Consider the following 22035-nt stretch of genomic DNA (forward strand, 5'->3'; position numbering starts at 1 on the left):
GTACAGATGCACAGGCTACTTAAAAGTAAGTCTTTTTTATCAAGCAGTGTTTGCTGGTTCACTTTCATCATCATGTCATCAGGGCTAATGCTTTGTGACACCACACAGTCATCATATTCATATTTCCTGCACCCCTTTGATCAAACCTCTCATCCGTTTCTCTTATTACATCTTTTACATGTTTTTGTCTGTCATGCATCAAAATCAAAGCACTGAGTAGAAAGTACTAATATTTGTGTTAAAATGTAGGGAGTAAAGTACAAATCTGTCAGAAAAATAAATAGCCAATTCTTCATAAGTGCAGTAACGGTGTGTTAGCATAGCTCCTCCGTGACATTTTTCCCTGATGCCGGTTTTTTAGAGACCCCCCCACCTTACTGCATCACAGAAATGTCTTTCACATAATATATAAAGATAAATAAATATGTTCCACCAATTGTATAGGATTAATTTTATATTTGTAGACCACTGAAATGATTAAATAAGATAAGATGAGAGAAAGAAGTTCATTGCTGTTGTGAGACAGGTCTCATCCCACAGACGTGCTTGAACAAAGCCTCATTTTAAGGGTAAAAACTCATTAACATAGAAAATATCACAGAGGTTTTGGAATATGAGCCCTGTCTCGTTTCCCATTGGTCTGAAACGTGTTTTAATGCTCATTGTTTCCATTGTGTGTGTGATGCCACAGTATCTCAAACCACATTTGTCACAGGCACCAAAACCAGCCATGACACCATTAACTAAACCGATCATGGAGTCAACCATCACCCAGTTTAGAGGTTCCAGAGCCTCAGACCAAGATGGGATGTCAAGGTGCTCCATGCACTTATCGGGGGAGTCTCTTTTCTGCAAGGGTAAGGCAAATGGCTGAGTCTTTGGTGGCATTCAACTTCCTGACCTTTGCGCCTTTAAGCGGCTTTGCTACTTCACCGCACTCTGATCAAAGTTAATAAGTGCTTCATATGTTAATGAAAATTGGTACTCCTCTTTGTGTTCCTACAGCTTTTTAATACCTATTATAGACTGAAACTTTTAATGGAGGTTTTAGGTCCCCCTGACAAGCCCATTTCAGAGAGTGACTACACAGATACAAGGCTAAGCTAAGACCAGAGAGTCACTGCTCAGTGGAGGAACCTTACACGGGAGACCTTATTCTCCGGGAAGCAGCAGAAGATAAAGGCCATGGGATGAGTGGCTGCTTTAAAACCCACGTTCAAGTCCGCACAGGGCTAATTACAGCACGCCATCACATTTGAGAGGGTTTAGTTAATCAAGGGGCTCTCTTTTTCCTCCTATAGTCGAGGAATAACACACTTAAACCATTTAATGCTGCCAGGATTGCGTCCTGTTTAATTCACTGCAGTTTCACATAAGTGGGGTAAATTTAAGCCACACTGACATTAGTTTTAAATAGATCTAATTGAGGAAGGGATCATGGGGGAAAATGGCTACACCTGATGATGCTCGGGTAAAAAAAAAAAAAAAATTTGGATAGTACATCATTTGAGTCTTAGAAGCAAATGGGAGACTTAGCTACTGTAAGCTTAGATAGCAAAGTAATACAAAAAAATCTGACTTGTAGGGCTTGTGTATGACAAGGAACAGATTACCAGTTTCCCTTGAAAAGAGCATTTGACATTTCGGATTGCTATTTAGTGTTGACTTTATTCACAAACATGGAGAAGGGAAAGGAGATTTTGAGGCCCAGTTCCTCATACGGTTTTATCCAAAACAATTGGAATATCAAGTGGCTCTGACAAGGTTCTTTGAAGATTTTTAGAAGTTGTACTTTTTTGCAGCAGCAGCAGCAGCAGCAGCCGCAGCAGCCGCAGCAGCCGCAGCAGTAACCTCCGATGTGTTCTGCACCATCTCCTTCATATAGCTACTGGGTTATTACAAGACCTTACTTTGAAGTTTTGAGTAGGGACATTATGTTGAAGACAAAGGCTAAAGCAAAAGAGGTGTTGCTGGTAATTGCAATTTCCAAACAATTGTGCCGTTCAACTTTTCCCTGAGAACAAAAGGAAGACATTATTGATACGATTACTGGGGCATAGCCTACCTGAAACATGAAAGATTTATTTTCCTTCAATAATGTAATCCCACGAGGCACATCAGTTTAGAAGTGTGAAGAAATAATTTTTAAACAATTTCTCCCTTTGAAAGGAGAAAGAAGAGGCAGACATTCAAAGCATTGCCATTTCATTAAAAAGTCAAATTTATGGCATCCAAGCGCCGGTAAGACTGGGGACACCTGGGGTAGCAAAGACACACAACCTGGGGGTAAGAAGAGGTGGGGGTGAGGGGGGTGGAGGCGGGACAACTCTGTCATCTTCTCACTGTAACCTGGAGCAGACCACAAATTAGCTCCTGTGATGGCAAGGTGTGACCGAAATGAAACAAACACACAAAGAAGCAATCTAATTGAAATGGAGTTCAAAGAGGAATCGGGCACATTTGGCGTTTCTAGGCGCTTTATAGTGCTGGACCTCCGAGCAGTAGCAGGTGCTGCTGAGTGTTCACAGGGCTTTAGCACCCGCTCAAAGGGAAGTGCCACGCTCTCCAGTGCATTGGTGTACCGTAGCACACCTTCACAGCACTATCACACAGTGCTGCCGATGCCATCTCGCGCTCAGATCAAACTCCTGCTCTTGGGTGGATTGCGGGGATCAAATATCAAAATGGATAGTTTCGACTCTAGGCAGTGATGCCGGAGAAATCCTGATATGGATACAAGTTCTGCCAGGTTTGATTTGAACATGTTGAGGATTTTTATTAGATGCCTTTGGCAGGAGTTAAACTTATTTTTGATGCTTGGCAGAAGAGGTGCCTCACATATTGTCACCCATCAGGATTTTTTTTTTAAAAGAGCATTGTACGCTTCTTGTGGAAAACAATTTTTGGAGTTTCAGTTTCAAAAAAAGATAAATGATGCGGACCTTTGTTGCAGAAGTACTCCATGTCTTCACAGCTCATGTTCTCAGTTTCAAACTCGGCAGAGAAGTTCTCCTCCACTGAGAACTCGTCTTTGGCCATGAGCTCGTTCTCCTCAGAGATGCATTCTTCCTCTTCTTCCTCCAGGCCATCCTCCAGAGGACCTGAGGGAACACGCGCATACACACACGCACACACACACACAAACACGCACGCAGAGAGACACAGGGTATGGGGAGTTGTTTAGTAGTTTCATCACATCCTTCAGGCTTTCAAGACAAAAAAAATCCGTCTCTCCTTGTTTCTTTTGTTGAGATACTACGCATACAGATGCAACTCAAAGTGCAGCACAGCTCTGCACGACTATACATTGACTTTCAGTCAAATATTCGTATGGAGAAATTTTAAGGTCATGTCAATAAAGAGTGCGATTTAACTACAAACTTTCACAAAGGTCCCCCTACTGCTACTGAACAGCCCTCCGAGATCATGCGTATTATGAAGAACAAGCTGACATACAGCCAAGGCGAGCTGATGTTAATCAGCTCGCTGAAAAACAAAAACCTCACACAGAAGAAGAAGAAGAAGAAGAAGAAGAAGAAGAGGAGGAGGAAGAAGAAGGAGAAGGAGAAGAGGAAGAAGAAGGAGAAGGAGAAGGAGAAGGAGTAGAGGGGAAAAAGTTCTTTTCCAGACTTTCTATATAGGCATCAGGAGGAGGAAATAAAAATACTTTTATTAATTTGTTAGCCTTATCACAGGGTACAATGTTGATTTTCCATTTACATTCTGTGCCTCCGGGTAATACACCAGTGCAATCTTAAAGGAGACACTTTTCCGTGTGATTAATTTTTCCCCCCTCTGTGCAGTATTATTTCTTTAAATCTAAATGATTTCAGAGTTTTGCTTGTAGCTGTACATCTCTTTTTGTATTTGCATATTACCATTTTGCTTCAATCAAGGACGCTGATGGAATTACTGTACTGCTACCTGAATTGTATTAGCTCTGAAAAACATCTCACCCAGCCTTTGAATGTTATTAAGATAATGTGCATCTTGCACACCTCTCCTTCACACCAAAACATGTCTCCAGTGTCTGCACGTGAATTAGCATAGCAAAGAAGTGATGGGAAACTTTGAAATATTTAAAATAATACAGTCAAGCAAGAAAGCAGCATTATTTTTTAAAAAATCCATCTTGAGCTGAGAGTGAATAATCATATCAAAAGTGCTGTCATCACTGGCTGCAAGATTTGGAGGCTGTCGCCGTTTCTGCCTGTCACATGTGAGCTGTGTTGCAGCCTCTTGTGCATCATCCTAGAGCTCAAACAGAGTACGCTGATATCCTCTCGACACCTTTCAGTGTGTTTGCTCTATTGTAGCGGGAGTGAGCCCCCTCAGCTTTAATAAAGCAATAATTTCAGTTCAGAAAGTGGGGCTGGTGTGCCTCTCCTGTTTCTCTTTCTTCCCACACTGAGGCTCATAAAAGACCCCCCTGATGTCCACAAACTGATTGCTCTTTTCATTAGTCTTATGAATTACTCCTTTGTAGAAGCCTACATCTGCAGGAGCCCCTGACATGAAAAGAATTAGCACACAGGTCTCTAATAGATGCTGCAGAGGCAGAGTGCTGCTTTTAAATTAGGATACAGTTTTATGATCTTATCTGATGCCTTCTGCTGATTCGCCGAGGAGTGAAGTGAGGCGTGAAGTGACTCGATGAGTCTACCATCGCTTAAGATGATACTGAGAGATAAATATCGCAGTATCAAGGGGAGATTGTATGACTGGCGTTAAAAGCTCCTGCCAAGGCAATTGAAGACAGTGTGCAAGAAAGCGGGAAAATACATTTCTATACACACACTCTGTACACATTCCATTACACAGCTGAATAAGAACTGTGTGTACAACTAAACGATTCTTCCTCAGTTGCAGGCAAATACAGCAACACCATTGCACCATAGAAAATAGACCTACAGTGTTGCGCGATAATAAGGGTAAAGGGAGATTAAAGATAAACTTCATGGTCAATAAGACACAGAGATTAGGTAGATAAGATGAGATAGAATTGAGGTTTAATAGACTCGGAATAAGGGCATCTCACTTCCCCACTCGAGCAGATAGTAACTAAATGGAGCATTTTATACTGATAGAGATACTGGAGGCCTTTCTGAATATGAAGAAATGAAATACTCCGCACAGTCAGAACCATTAAAGGGGGGTCTGATGGCTACTTCTTGGGGACCGCGTAGATTACCAAAGTTTGTTCACATTCTCACATGTTTAGTTTATTATACAGTATTCATTGCATGGAGAGACCTGAAATTATTTCAGAGACAGCAATGATAAGAATAATGACTTTCTAAACGACTAGCACCACACTCCTAACTCATTTTCTGATAGTGGCGTTCCTGCTATATTTAGTTGTGTACTGTTTAAAATCCTGTCACATTCACTGTGTGACCCACGCTTGTTGGTGCATTTCTATAGGGTCTGCCGACGAACTGGGCCAGAGGAATGTGTGCTGCTTCACCCTCTTATCAAGCCTCCTCTGGAGTTCAGATGGCCAATGACACCATGGAGGGAGCATCTGCATTTCATTTCACCACAGAAAGCGACGCAATCTGCTTGAAAAGGGTGCGGCCATTACAGAAGACACAAAAACGCTGTTCACAACACAAGCCACCATGAAACAGAAACATTTTGGAACTTGTAATTGTTTCAACACATTTTCAGAACAAAAAAGTGTTTACACCCAATGAGAATAATTTTGTTTTTTTATTTATCCCGTATAATATTCAATGATTCAAGCAACTTGCATGCCATGCAGAGCTCCTTTTCTCTGATTAACTTTTGCTTAACATTTCCTCAGAGAAAACAAACGATCAAATGATGTCACCTCAAATGTTCTCAACTTCTAATCAGTTTTCGCTAAGGTGTGGTAGTGGTGGTGGTGGTGGGGGGAGGGTAGGACCAACTCAAGCAGCCCCAGCTCACAATAAATGACAATAACCACTAATTAAAAAAAAAAAGATGTGACAGAGAATCCTGCTTTGTGTATTTGTTTCTCTTTCATCCCGTATCCTTTAACCCTTGCAGGTCTCTAAAACACGAATGTTGGAAGAATCTGAGAGATGGAAAATCCCTAATGTTTATCACTGACGTGTCCATAATCTGTGATAAGGGATTAGCTTCATGTAAAAGGGTCAGCCCCAGACAGTTTGGAACTACCTTGCACAATTAATCAATGAATATTGGAAAATAGATCAAAATCAACAGCCACAGCTCTTAAAGCTGACAGCGAGACTGACTGACACATGTTAAACATTACTTTCTTGAGAGAGGCAAAATTTGCCAGATTTGAGAGGTGTGTGGGGTGGGGGGCACAGACTGTCCGAGCGTCACCTCTGTCGGGGTCAGCATGCAGGTATCACTGCCCTCCTAGAATCCTGTCATCCGCACCCTCCACCCTTAACTCTATCATCCACATTCATCAAGCTCTTCCTCTGCTGACTAGAAAAGGAAATATCAGCCCTGTTCAAACAGTCATGCAGGCAGGAGCGGCCGATGCTAATAGAGACATTGGTAGTTGAATGCAGGCTTGATCACAGTGGCTCTTTTGTTCATGCCATGGCCCCTGTCTGATAGGAATCGGCCATGCAGAGTGGAGCTCCGGAGAAGGATATGGTAATGCCCCCGCTGAGTCTATAAAATGGGGTGATACTCTGAGACCATATGATGGACAGAGGATTAATGAGTCACAGAGGAAGGGGAGCAGAAAGAAGGAGGAGAGTACCGACAGAGGTGGTGGAATGAGCATATTTTTCAGGAAAATACTCAAACAGATGTGCCTTCCTTGATGCTGAAACTTACACTTTGAAAAAAAGAAGAGCACAAAACAAATTTGTGTGTGTGTGTGTGTATTTGTGTGTGTTTGTGTGTGTGTGTGTGTGTGCTTCGAAACGACTAATTTCATGGTATGCTTTTTCAGCTGTCTGCAATGTGGGGAGCTTGTGGCTGGGCTGTGATAGCGATACCTCGCATTATCAGCAGGCTCTACAGTGTGATGTGTGGATCACAAACCCAGCCTCCTCTATAGCTCCCTAATTAGAGGTGAGGTAATTGAATCTGACAGAACAAAGCAGCAGATCTCTATAAGCATGGAAATCATTTTTGCTCCCACCTATACAGATTTTCATCCAAAAGGTCCATTGAAAATGTGTCCAAGCTGGCCTGGGGATAAAACGCAGCACCTGAGACTAAACATGAATGCATAATACAGCCCGAAAATCCAACAGGGCCACACGGCTCAACCTCTGCCAACTCCGTTCCCTGTGACTGGCCCTTTGTGCCAACACTGATACTGGGCCTTCCTCACATCCGGGTTAACACACACATGCTCTGTAGGACTCCTCAGACATATGCGAGGGAGGAAATCTAAAAATTTAGACTTTGTCTCAAGTTGCGAGTTCTCTGTTAGCCAGGTAGGCTTAGATATACATTCATTTGTTTACCTCCACAGCTGGAGGGGGTAAAAGAAGGATTAACACTTGCTCTCTGACAGCAAAGTGTGAAAAAAGAAAAAAAATGGTCTCATCTTGCACTATGGCTTGGAAAGTGTGAGTGAGGCTGGAAGAGAAAGAGAAGGAGGAGAAAGTGGAGAGAGGCAAGAAGAGACCGGGGGCCATATTCTCTCCTCAGCTCTAATGACCTTTGGGAAGCAGAGGGCTCCCTCAGCCTTGGAGGAGTCTTGGTGTATATGTTACAGAGCTCAAGCCTCTAATTTAATCCTTGATCACTGTAATGAAATAGATACCATTTACGCAACTCTTAATAGCTTAATATGCTACAGGAACCCTCAAAGGAATTTTTCATACTGCGCAAATCTTACACAAAAAGAGCCCCTTTCTCCAAGTTGTGCTCTCTGTGATAAAGCTAAATGTGGAGCTAATGCTGTTACACAAGTCAAAAGTGAATTACCATTTGTATATTGTCTGCAAATGGCTATGCTTGTGTGTACATATGTGTAAATGTTAGTGCTGGGAGGAGCAAGAGGACTGATGTGTTCTCAAAGCTGCAGTCTGTGACCAAGAATAAGCAATGGTATTGTTTAACTTGATTTTCCGGTTGCTAAGCAATGTAATTCTCGTGATTAGAAATGGCTGCCTTCCTAAATTCAGGCACTTACAATCAACAGTCAACAAACTGCTTGAAAACTCAGCACCAACGCTTGTCTGGAAATTGCGGTGAAAAAGAGGGAGGGCGGGTTCACTGGGGGAAGAATAAATGTATTCACATCCTTGCAAAACCCACATGTGAACAGACAGAGGAACACACACACTCAAGTGAGCCTGCTGTGCTGAATATGACAAGGCATCTGAGCATAATCAGATGACATCATGCATTTCGATGGCCCGCTAAGTTTACATTACTGTACATTTGCGTAGGAAGAGTGAGACGCACCCATCAGCCGGGATAAAGTATTGCGGTCACTTTGACCGTTAGGCCATTCTTAAAGACAGCTTGTTACACAGATGTAGAGTAACGCCATTTTCTAAGATGCCAATTTTTTTCTTAACATCCATTTCTCAAATAATGTTAATATAATTTTGTCAAGTATCTTATTCCAATCAGACACAACGTTGGATCCCGGCATGTTTGCGGAGTTGCTAAGTTCTGTGTTGTTGCGCCCAGTGTTTCTGTCTGGACTGTTGAAGGGGAATAACACGCTCTTACTTCTTTATCCAATGAATTTGAATTGGAATGGCATGAAAACATGCTGGCATTTGACGATGCCATTAAAATGCTGGAGGCACCTCTGAGCGTGCCCGAGGGCTTCAGCAGATGCCAGGCAGTTTCTCTGTGGAGTTAGCTGGGTCCTGCTTCACTCTCCCGCCTCAATGTATCTCTCTAGAGTTTACAGACACACACACGTCCAAGCGGACCCTGGTGCAGCGTTTGGTCCATAAAAGTCACAAAGCTTGTCTTCCAGTAATATGGGCTTCACTAATTCCTCTCTGGCTGGGGCAACAAATGCACTTTAAATGGCCAGTGTGCTGTAGTTAAGTATTCTTAAGGTTTTCTTCTCACTGCGGCTCTTGCCAAATGATTTATTATTATCATTCTCTTACTTGTAAGGAAATAAAATGTAACAACGTGCCTGTACACTAGATGTGACAGCAGAAACAAAGCAGGTAAAATATGTGTGTTTTTAATTACCGGTTTATAAGTGAGCTTTTCACTCGAACGTTCACTTTTAATGAAGCCATTGAGTGAGGCTCCTCCGGGGAGCTATCATGGTTAAGTGGGGGCATCCATCTTCAGCCATCGGCTCGTCTGTAGACGAATGGAGGCACGCTCACCTCATACTGGCTCACTTTATCTCCACTAAGTAAAGTCTGTTGGATGGTGCTAACAGTGGAGAGAAAAGACTTTTCTTCACCAGCTCTGATGAGGCTGAGAGAGTTTTCATCCCGTAAAGTCAACGGACACTCAGCGTCTCAGATATACTAAATAAGATGCTGCAATTCATGCTGCGCAAGCACCATATTCATCAGTGATCTATGTTTCTCTGGCGGTTAAATAGCAATACTGTGAAAAACAGAACTGCCTTTTAGGAAAGCATCAGCTCAAATAAATTAATAGGAAGCCCTCAGAAAAAGGACAGCGATAACTGTATCAAATAATGCACATAAAACAATATTTCCCATCAAGGAATTTCTATGAAATGGATATATCTGAGATGTCAATTTCATTCCACTATTATAAACGGATGGGGGTTCCTTTTGCAATAAATTCTTCATTAATTCAATTCTAATTTGCCTCTGGTTCCTATTTCTACTATTGATAGTTCCACTTCTTAATACCTCGGATAAGAGGGAGAAAATCATTGCAATAACTCAGTGGAGACTGTGAGCTGCAGATAGGATCTAAATATTACCAATGCCAAAAGAAGTGTGAAGTCTGATGAACATTTCAAAAGAACAATTCTTTATGGATCAGCTAAATCTTTTCCACTTTTTAATTAAAAGTAAAGAAAATAGAAGTTAATTATCCTGTAAAGATTAGCTGGTGGGCATCTTCCTGTAAATTAGTTCTAATTAAAAGGAAATTGTCAAATGACATTCAAAGCACTGTCCTTTAAAACACAGACTGAGATGGGCTTTTTTCCCTCCTCCTCCCCTCTTTCCCTCCCGCAGCCTCCCTCCTAATTCTTGATCTGGCCATGTGAAGCTTCTTGCTGGAAGATTAGGATTCTGCCAGAGCTTCAGACAGCGCGCGCACACATACACACACAGACACAGACACACACACACACACACACACACACACACACACACACACACACACACACACACACACACACGCTGCTTACTGGATAGCAGGCCTCTTGCACCCAGTGAAATACTGCAGCATCAATGGGGAACTACTGTAGTGGCTGGTGGAGATAAATACTCCTCATTGATAAATGATTGGCTGATATACCTGGTTCAGCACCTTTATAGAAAATTTTATAGTGTGTATTGGTCAGTATATCATAGGAATTTTTTCAAAAAAATCTTTCAAAACTTGGAGTGAAGTACATTTTAATTTTGCAACACTGATTCTAGATTCATTCCGATTTCTACCATTTAACATTTAAATACCCTTCAAATAAACATTGCTTATTGTAAAAGAATTTGATTTCCATTTGCTTTTACAGTAAAGACTTTTACTTCAATACCAAGAATAAAAATTAGAAAAAAAACACGTTTGCGGTATACGCCAATAAATACCCAATCATATCTATAATTTCATTGGAGATAATTATCTTGATTCATTAGAGACTCATTTGACCTCAACAAGTTCCCAAAGCTGGAGCTTGGAGCTGCTAACCTTCACATTTAGCAGCTGGAATCTGCTTGGCTTGACACACAACTTGACAATTTGATAACCTGACAATTTTTTTTTCTGTTGTCAGAAAATCAACCCATCATGTCAACTGTAATATCATTATCAGATATCAAACTTTAGTGTGAAAGATACTGCTGCCCCACACACACACACACACAACACACACACACACACACACACACACACACACACACACACACACACACACACACACACACACACACACACACACACACACACACAAACCAAACCTCCACTATCATCACTTCACCAATAAATGATGAATCAGACTCCCTACCGAAGTGTGTACTGTAGCTTTCATCTGATTTCATGTGGATTTCATCATTCATTGTCTGGATGGGCTGTTGCTCCCATCCACACTCATTGTATCAAAGCAGATTCCAGCAGTAGCTCGACAGAAAGAGAGAGGAAAAACAGTGCTGAAGCCCCTCCATCTGCTCCAGCTAATGATGGTGCTCTCCCTGGCCTGGAGCAGAACTGTGCGAGGGAGATTTACACCCATAATACCCCTGGGGCTCTAGAGCTGCAGTGCACTCTCAAACACCGTCACTCCATCACTTTCTATATGATAGCTGGCAGAACAGGTAACAATGGCCCGGCAACAATGTCTTTTTGTACTACTGACAAGTGCCTTATTTGGTTGACATAACCTACCTGGGTGTCTGAGGAGTGCCACTATAAGCACACAGGAAAAAGGATGACAGCTACACCAGCAGCTGCAAGAATCAGACTAAGTTTAAAAAAAAAAGAAAAAAAAAGCAACGACAACAACCCAAGCAATAAGTGTGTCTGAGGGAGAGGTGGCTGTCTTTGGGAAACACTAATTGGAATGATGGCAAAAAGGGAAATCAGGCATCAAAATGAGCAAAACGGCACAGAGCTGCCTTTCCCCATTTAGTCTTTTTGAAAGGTTTATAAGTTGTAATTGCCCTTCAATTTGGGAGCTTTAGACCCACTATAAAGCTCTGTGTGGAACTAGCCTTGACATCTATCTCCTGAAACAAGTGAGTTAAATGGTGAGAGGCAGCACGAAAACTACGTGTGTGTGTGTGTGTGTGTGTGTGTGTGTGTGTGTGTGTGTGTGTGTGTGTGTCTGAGAGACTCAGGCAGGGTGGGGTGGTGGTGGTGGTGAGGGGGTGTAGAGAGCTCCACTCCTCAGGGATTGAATGTTCACACACAGTAAATGGAAGTGGCACAGCTCTGACCTTTGAGCTGCAGCATACGAGTAAAGTGAAGGCGCTGTCAAAATATTGCTTCAGAAATGACAATCCACCTCGCCTGTCCCGAGTCTTGACATGGCAGGCAAGTGGAGAGCCGTAACCTGCTGATCCCGACATTACAAATGAGGGGATTATCATGACAACAAACTGCAGCTCCGACACACTGCATACCCTAAAGATATTCTGCCGTTGCCCCTTATTATTACCAGTGTCCCACACAGATAGCCAGCAATGACACTCAGAGCGGGCATCAAAAAATCAAGAGGAGAGAGTTGTGATGTGTCAGAATCAGTATTAAATTTCTACCCTGGCTTTATAAAATAACTTATCACGCGCATCTTTGTCTTCTTACAGTGTTTCCCAACGTAGAATTTGGCAGTAACACAGCTGATTTACGTCTTCATTTACACCCATGTAATGCTCAAATCCACAGAGACCAACTCAATCGTAAAGAATACCAAAATATCACAAGCAAATTACTAGTGCTCTGAGAGGAAGCTTGGGAGGAACAAAGACAGGCAGCCATAATTATATCTTGGCGTGGATAGCATGTCAATGGGCCACCTTCGTTCTGCAGGGCATTCCCCTGGGCCCCCTCAGGCATCAAAATGATGTCCAAATTATTTTGTGCTCTATAGCAGCATGGTGCGATTATAATATTTACTGGTGGTGCATTATGACAACATTGATGTTTACACCTGTCTCTATGAGAAGGCAAGGTTTACACTCTGTAATTTAGCAAATGTACAGTATGCATATGAGCTTGTTGGCAGGGATTTAAATTAGGTCAGAAATGGAATACATCAATAGCAACCCATATGTGCATCTTTCTTTCTCTTTTTTTCCTCCCTCCCCTCCCCAGCCTTCTTTGCTCAGAAGCTTGGCGATGAAGCAGCTTGAAGACTGCAGAAGTGTGATATGTGCAAATCACATTTGCAGATGAGCTTGAAACTCCCTTTTAATATTCAGATATCAGACATTCCGCACTGAGAAGCCCGCTAAGACGCGATTCGGGGGAGAAAAGCAAGATCCGCGTCATTAAGGGAATCGTTAGAGGCTTGGTTTACATTTTACATATTTCACAAAAATGTACAACCAAGTAAAAACATCACCAGTTATCTGTGATAACAATGCAAATTTTTGTCAGAGAGCGCATGAAGATTCTGTCAAAATCCAAAGTCGCTCAGGTCTTTCTTTTCTTTTTTTCTTCCTCTGGCTTAACACCCTCAGCTTATTGGAGCTTTGATTTCTTTCATATTTTTTCCCCGAGAAGTCACACAGGCTTGTGGAGTCAAAGACGGTGAAAGGTATGTTTGCCACGAGGCACAGGAACACGTGTCCCCGTAGCCTGCCAATAGCTCATCAAACACACAAGCCTGTGGATGGATGGAAGCCCGGCTGGTGTCTAGGAAGTCTAAACAACATCCGCTCTGCCACACAACCCGTCACTGACCCCTGTTTACTTGCTTCAGTCACAGCCACAAAGAGCAGCCTCTTTCCTCACTATTTTCTGTACTAAAACGTATCACGATGACAAGAACGCCACCACAAGGTTGCTTTTTTTCTTTCCTTCCTCATACCTGCTCCTTTGTGAAGAACAGTAACAATAATTCTGCTTCTTTACAGCCTCAACTTTTTTCATTGAATGACAGAACATAGCCCCTGCAATTTCCCCCTACCTCCTTCATTTCCCCATGCCTTAGCCCTGCGCCAAATTTGTCTCTGTGCCATTTTAATTACAGCCAAGGCAATCTTTATGGTGGTATTCTGCGAGAACACCAATCTGCAAAAAAGGTGATAAGTAGAACCGCCACCCAGCTTTGGTATCAGTAATAAACAGACACTTAATTGAATAATTTGACCTAAGAGGCTGATCCTGGGAAATAGCATGTTGGAAAATTTATTTGGAATATTGAAGACAGTTCAGTGTTTTGCATGACGCCTGCAGTTGGAGAACACACACTGGATTTGGCTTGTTGCCCGCCAATGTGGGCCATGGTGAGTTTTTACAGTGTAGATAAGTGAGCCTTTGGTATCCCGGAAGCACTTAAATGTGTTTTTTGTTGGGGGGGGAACATACTCATGAATGCATGGGCCTCTGTGCGTGTGTGTGTGTGTGTGTGTGTGCGTGCGTGTGTGTGTGTGTATCTGCCTGTCTGTTTCCAGTATGTACAAGGGGGGATGGTGAGGAGACTGCAGTGTGCCAGTAGCCACATGGGCACAACCCCCTGTGTCCCCTTGCCCCCCAAACACACACACACACACACACACACACACACACACACACACACACACACACACACACACACACACACACACAGCCTCAGAGACAATGACATACAGCTCCTTCCTGTTTAAGGATAGCTGTCACAGGATGATGGCTCCGATTCAACACTGCAGCAGGTTTGCAGAGACCTCTCTGATAAAACGTAAAATAGCTAAAGCCTCCTCTTTCTCCCTCTGTCTTTCTCTTGTTGGCTCTCTCTCACCATCTTTCTCTTCATCCCTCTCTCAATCACTCTCCCCCTCTCTTTCCCTCTCCACAGTTCAACACTGATTTGACTGCTAGCATAATTTTGCAGAAGAGACAATTTGCAGATGCAGCAGAGTTATCAATCCGAACAGACACACAATCCGGGTCCAATGTCACTTCTCCTCATTATGTTAATGGTTAATACATGCAAATGAAAACATTCCAGCAATTTGATTTCTTTGAAGATAGTTTGCATATTGTCTTAGCCATAATGATGGTACACTTTTCTCCCCAGCTTCGATTTATGCAAGGCTAGTTAGTTCATTTTTATCAGCTCTGAGTTCATTTCTAGGGCTACTGGAATGTGTTTTCCCCTTCCCCTCACTATTTAACTAATTACGATTCAGGTACCATAAGCAGATTTTTCACGCTATTGGTGTTTTTCTTAATTAAGAAACAAATGAATTCTCCCCAGCAAAATAGATGGAACAACGGGATAGGGTGCCAGGGGCCAGATGCGGCGCTTCTTAATTAGAAGTCACTCCATTGTCTGAGGGTTTTTAATGAAGCTCCAATCTAAATGGATATCAAAAAAGCTTCTAGTGAAGAAGAAAACACACACACACACACACACACACACACACACACACACACACACACACACACACACACACACACACACACCGGTCATTTAAAATAATAAGGGAATAAAGATAATGAAAGACAAAAGACATGTACTGGCAGCCCCGGCTCACACCTTCAGTTCAGTGCATGCAGTGCTCTCGTCACCTCTGGATGAGCCCTATTAAAACAGCTCGATCCCCGCCTGCCCCCTCCCGCCTGCAGCCATGTCTAATGCTCTGCCAAGCCAACATAGAAACGCTCGCTTTTCAACTTCTCATCAAAGGTGGAAGTTTCATTACCTTGTGGATGGTTATCAACTAACTGTTTCTGAAAACTGTTGCAGCTGTCAACTTCCTGTCTTGACTGGGAAAACAGTAGAGGTTATAGCGGCATCCATGTTTATCATATCATTGTCATTTGTGATAGGCTGATGCTTTGTTCGGGGACGCAAATTTCCAATTAGCTGGGACAAATTGTCACCTCAATACAATATTAAAGCTAGAAATTGCAGCCCGCATTTAGATTTGAGAACCTGGGAGGTATGTATGGTGTGTAAAAACAGCCAGTTAATGCAGTTAATTTTCTCAGTCTGACTGAGAGCGATAACATCGGGGCTGTTTTGACTGAAATAAAACCCGTGGCATGCCCATATGTGCTGCCAACCCCATCAGTTCTTCTTCAGACGGCATGGCTTAGGAGCTCCCAGAGGATGGGCCAGTGCCCACTGATACGGTCCCAGCTACCATCTTGTCCAGGCCAAGTATCCCTGCGCCCAGGGGCTGTGCCATCAATGCCATGACTTGTGCCAGACTGGATCCCACCCAGCAATCCATTTCAAAGGCTTTTTTTTTATGGATCAGGTATGCAGTGTGATTTTCCTTTCCCTTTGTAATGTGCCATGTAAAAGGCAAGCGAGGCTGACTTTAAAGTCATATATTATTTTTCCTGCCTTTCATTTGAGAAGGAGACATTGATTTCTGACTTTCCAAATGTCAAGTTGGAAGAGATAAGAAAAAAGGAGCAATGATCTAAAAATCAATCAGCAATATGGTGTTGTTGATTGGATGGAATTCAGTGTCATGGGATTTTATTCATAACTTAGAAAGAAAATATTGAAGTATCAAATCATTTATATATATATATATATATATATATATATATATACACATATATATATATATATAAAATACAGTAATTCTCATATGAATTTGTTTTATCAAGCAGTAGCTTTGTTATGCAGAAAAAAAAACATCTAAAGAAAATAATGTACTTATGTAGAATATGTATTTGTGTGTATTTGTAGTGATCAATGTATCTGGTCTCAAGGGGTGAGAAAAAAAGAACTAAGTTCCTAAATAAAAAGTCACATTTTTTAACACCTCAATCCATTAATTACCATAATCCTCTGGATGTTCACTCGTGTGCACTCTCTCATTTACAGCATTACTTGTTTATTTATATCTTTGAATGAGATTAGAGGGGGAGATTACTTAGCGCAGACACATGAATAGCGATCAAAGACCGGAGGATAATGTAAGTCTCTCAGTGATTGCTCAGCTCTTTTCAAATCTACCGGTGGAGTATTAGAACAATACAAGTGGCTGTGCTCCATATAGTGTGACAACAATGCTGCAAAATCCTCGGGGAGTGAACCGCATGTAAACACTCCAGATCAACGCCAGCACAAAGTGTCCTTTAATGCAGAAAAAATTAGCTTTGATCCTGACGAGGGCACGTGAAAGTAGCAATCAGTTTAGTGATTACATCACTTGTCGGTCATGAATGCAGAGTGAGGCGCGTGTGGTTCAGTATCGCTACAAACAACCTGCACTGTTTCTGGAAGCTCACCTGGGGAACATCAAGCACAAGTAAACAAGCAACATTATGTCCCTCTGATTATTCTAAACAAAAATGTGGACACAAATATGACACTGTCTCATCCAGATGATTTATGAAGAATGTTATGACAGCTGATTGTCTTTTTTTTCTCTCTGTTTGTCTGTGGTGTGCACATTCGGAAAAAGCTCTGGTCCGGCCAATTATCGGTGGCAGGACAGAGAAACCTGTCACTCGAATATACATGACAAATGAAGAGGGGAGAACACAAACAAGCGAATCTTTAAAAAGCACACACACACACACACACACACACACACACACACACATGCTCATGAGTCACAACGAAAGCCAACAGTGTCAGTTTGCAGTTTTGACAAACAAACTTTGCAAGGAGAAATAATTTGCAGCTGCAAATGAAGGCACGGATCTTAGGAGCAGTTGGCTAATTATTTATCCTGCTGGCTTTATGGCTCTCATTAATTTCCCCCCTCTCTCTTTTTACCTTCCATTGAAAGTCTGAAGTCAACCTGCATCTGGTGCTGATAACGCGGGGGTCTCAGCAGCCTCACAGCCACCCCTCTAACCCACCTACATGCACCTCCACCAGAGAAAAGGAGCAGCTTTCATACACATTCACAGGAGAACACCATTAGAAATTGCGCTCCATGCTACAAATTATGTGCTTAACCGTGTAGAAAAATACAATGTATATATGTCGAGCTGCATCTCATGATTCTGAGGTCTCAGGTAGTTCTGTTTTAAGAGAACAGGGAGAAGGAGATTCATGGAGAAGACGCAAAAAATAAATGTCAGGTGTGCTTTTGAATAATGCTATTTTGTGGTTGGCACTGATCAGAGTCCTTGTCTTTTTTGCCATATTTTCATTGTAAATCAACATTCTGTTGTGTTTTTCTGTAGGGTTTTGCAGCTTCCGAACATTAGATTAAGGCACAATTAAACATGGATGTATATTTTAATATTTTAAATATATCTGGGGTATAAAAATGTGGCTGACACACACTTGGCACTGGCATCAAACTGCGTTGAAATAAATCAATGAAGTATATTGAGAATTCTGAGGTAAGTTAATGAATCGTAAACTTGCTTGTAAATCTCCCAGCACTTCCATTTCTCCCTTCCTGACTGTCTTACTCCTCTTCACCTTCTGCCAATTGGGGAGGGAGGGGTGACTGAGATTAGCCCAAACTGAGTGCTTTGGTGAGATCGCACCCCAGCAGCTATGAACTGAGGGTATCTGCCATTCCCTAATGTCCCAATCTGGCTTCCTGCAAGTTCCATCCTGCCAGTGCACTCCTCCTGCTCCACCTGTCCATCACATTCAGCCCGCCACAAAAACCCTCACTTGCAAGAACCTCATTGTTCAAATCCACAGATGAACCAAACATCCAATTTGAGCCATTTCTTCCGAGGACTGAACAGATAGACTGCCTACTGGTCATACTTTCAAATGCAACAGGGAAACACAGTGGGCGAGAATTGCTGCAAAGCAAATATGGTCGACTTCTGCTGACTTCAAACAGTAGTCAGATGGCAGAATCTACCTAGGCAGTAAAGAAGCTGCATTACACACAACACAAGAGAAAGGGCCTACAGAACTCTTGGTGATTCCTTTCATGTTTGTCTTTACAGGGAACCCAGAGCATTCATTTCTCTTCTTCAATGCGGAGGAAAGTAAACATGGCACTCTCTGCAGGCTCAAGAAATTGGACCGTTATGAGCACATCAGTTGTTTCTTATGTTTTAGAATGAAATATAGAGGTTCTGCTGCTCCACCAGCACATTCTACATTTTTGTGAAGCTCATGTTACATATTTCATGCTACATGTCACACCATTCTTGTGCCGTGAACTCCACGGGAAGCTTTGAAACTGAACTTTCGCTCAAACATTTCAGCAGACACATGTAGAGGTCAGTGGAATCAATAAAACTTACTGGGGAGAGAAACTTAACCCAGTTAAGTTCTGTTTCAGGCTCTGACAATGCCCCGCTGATGCTCTCTAGCAGTCTTATTGGGCTATCAGTGCTCGGGGGTCATGGGCCTGGTCGGTCAAGATAAAAGACACCCTGATGAAATGAACCATGTGGGAGCAGAGAGGGCTGCTCACCACTGATGGAGGAAACCCAGTCACTTGGAGAGGTGAGACTGTAACAGTGTCATATTGACCTGAGTGACCCGACTCACTGCTTCAATGTGCTAGTTTATATATATACTAACTATGGTTTGTTGGATCGTTCAGATATTTTTACAGCTCATTACTCTGCGCACTGGGAATAACTACATTCCAGTAACTAAAACAATAAATATAACATTTTCAGGAAATACAATTTCATTGCATGTGTAGAGGGACAGTAAAAAAGTAAATTTAGTCATTTAAACTCTTAAATATTTTCATTTTCCACAACTTCATACTCTTAATTTAATCCAAGCTATTGAGGTAAAAATGTGACTGTTTACATTGCTGCACAGAATTTATATTAAAGTCCTGTATACACAGATTGGCATTTTAGAAATGTTTCAGAGCTTCCCCGGGATGTCTCAACTTGGGCTTTGAGGAAAACTCCTGTCCTTTTCCAGGGAGCCAAACCGAACTTAGCTCTCCTCGCATTTGAACAATGCTTGTGTTTTACACCTGATTTGGCTGATAGTCGATTATACTAGCGTCAATATTATCTGTATTTCATGTATAGGGAAAAGCATGACACATTTAAAAAAGAACCAGTTGTCTCATGAATCATCTTATTATGTTGTTTCTGGTTCATATAAATATCAGCCGTTAGACCGATACCGGGAAATTTAATAAACTTACAATATCTGCGATTATGTTATGTTTTATGTGAGTAAAATGTTTTGTATACATCTTTCACCATTGTAGCTCCATCATATCCATCAGGCAACAACATGGAACAAAGTTCCTGTTTATGCCAGACTGACCTGGATGTAAGATGCTGCAAAAAGCAGCTTATTTGATTGATGGCTTGTTTGCATCAAACACCTGTCTGCTTCTTCCCTGTCTACGGCAGTGACGTTTAAAATCTTCACAGTGACATCGCTGACTGGCAAAACTTTTCAATATTCAATGCTTCTTGATTGTAGCAATGACACAAATCATTATTTATCACATTCAGATATGGGACATGCACTGAATCACTATCATTGAGCTGGTCAATATACATCATTCCTGGGCCCCAAGGATTACACCGCTTATCTGAGGTGATATTCAATAAAGTATGACCGCTGAAATACAGAGTGGAGTGTTCTTGCTTAGATCTGGCTTATGCTGTGAAAAAAATAACACTTTATTGGAATTAAGATCCAAGTCAAGATTACCTGAGGAAACAGCAGTTGGATTTCTGTTCTAGTGCCACGTCCTACACTTTATTCTCAGCTGCTTTGGGACTAGACCACAGTGTACTGTTTCCCACAAGCCATGGGGGTGTAATAGGATGCCTTTATGAAATATATAGAGACGCCCCGGCTCCTTCCACAGATCATAGCGTGTTAGGAGGTTTGGTGAGGCTAGCATGCCTTTCTGTGTGTGTGTGTGTGTGTGTGTGTGTGTGTGTGTGTGTGTGTGTGTGTGTGTGTGTGTGTGTGTGTGTGTGCGCGTGCGCATGAGAGAAAGGGGGAGAGAGAGGGAAAGGGGTTATGTGAGCCTGATTCATATGTCCTTGCTTAAACACCCCACAATCCAAAAAGTCAGTGAGGCGACAGCAAAACTTTGCCCAGGTCCCTGCGTGATGCTCCACAACCATAATATCATCAAGGTGCAAGGAATGATACTACCCAGTCGTTTGTGCTGCCTAATTAGCTGCTGCAACTTCCCTACTGCTGTGCCATCCATTCAGTGCTTCTAGCGAGACGACCATCATTAACTGCAGTGTGATGAAGTTAACTCCACTGCTGCCAGAATGTTCAACAAACAAAAGCAAACAGCTCTTCAACATTAAGAGATATACACAGTTTACACTCTGTTGTATTTTCCCTTTACAAGACATGTATTAAGGTGGTTTGTGGAGAGTAAATCATGAAATTAAAACCATCGTTACACACTCACTTTTCATTTTCTGTTTTACTTTTCCGTGACATGCAATCCCACACACACACACACACACACACACACACACCAGGCTGCCCAACACAGCTCTGCACGGTATTGCTTTTCTTTTCTTGTCAGGAATTTGATAAAGCCTTTAGTGAGAGTGGTTAGAGCACTTGGGCTAAGGATCTGATGAGAAGTGTGGGGTCTGTCAGGGCTGTCACACACACTGTAAGTACGTTCTAATTAGCTGGTGTATGCAGGACCTCATCCACGTTGGAGGGGTATCAAAAAGCAATCAACGCCCCATCCCTGATGAGCTCAGAGAGACACAGAGATTCACATTGTCTGTGGAAAGATGATGTAGAGCTGGACCTCGACTCGGCTTTCCAAACCACCATAATGCCACGCAATCACCAGACATTATGCACAGATTTGAACCCCGAAGCCACAGGAGAGGAAAAAAAGTAACAGGAATATTGAGTTCATAATTCAAAAGGCTGATGATTATGATGGTTGCTCTCGTGAAATGCTGCTGTGGAGAGCCAGAAGTGGGAGAACAGGCCTGAGAGTGCCACAAAATATGGTTATAAATGCAGATGAGGAACACGTTTTAAAAACTGTCATGATCAAGGGCAATACAGCAGAGATAGCAGAGACATCAGTTGAGTTAAGATGACAATTCGTTGCTATGGAAAACTGAAAAAAATTAAGTCAGCGGCGAATGCGTGTGTGGAGTGAAATTTATGGAAGTGATTCCTCTCAGTGGAGGTAAATCAAATAGAAATACAATATCAACCACAGCAGAACTCTACATTATCAGCATGAAATGGTGAAGAAAAAATTAAATATCCTAAACACACGATCTAGGATTTTTTCACCCATTCATAATCTAATTTGACCTGAGGCCATGCAGCCGATTCGTTTCAGTAAAGACCATAGGTGTTTTAGCTGCAGGCTCCAATGGAGAGAG

The 22035-nt window shown here is 42.2% G+C and overlaps 1 protein-coding gene across 1 annotated transcript in view; it reads right to left on the bottom strand.

Annotated features, from left to right (window-relative positions):
• The window catches only part of zfpm2a (zinc finger protein, FOG family member 2a), a 121702-nt gene that overhangs the window by 87149 nt on the left and 12518 nt on the right, over window positions 1–22035 (bottom strand). Inside the window, exon 2 of the mRNA XM_086219161.1 lies at window positions 2943–3101. Coding sequence (XP_086075287.1) covers window positions 2943–3101 — 159 coding nt within the window. The remainder of the gene's footprint in view (window positions 1–2942; window positions 3102–22035) is intronic.

Source organism: Aulostomus chinensis, chromosome 11 (assembly GCF_037954235.1).
Source record: "Aulostomus chinensis isolate RoL2024-O1b breed Wild chromosome 11, RoL_Achi_v1.0, whole genome shotgun sequence".
NCBI classification, from domain to species: Eukaryota; Metazoa; Chordata; class Actinopteri; order Syngnathiformes; family Aulostomidae; genus Aulostomus; species Aulostomus chinensis.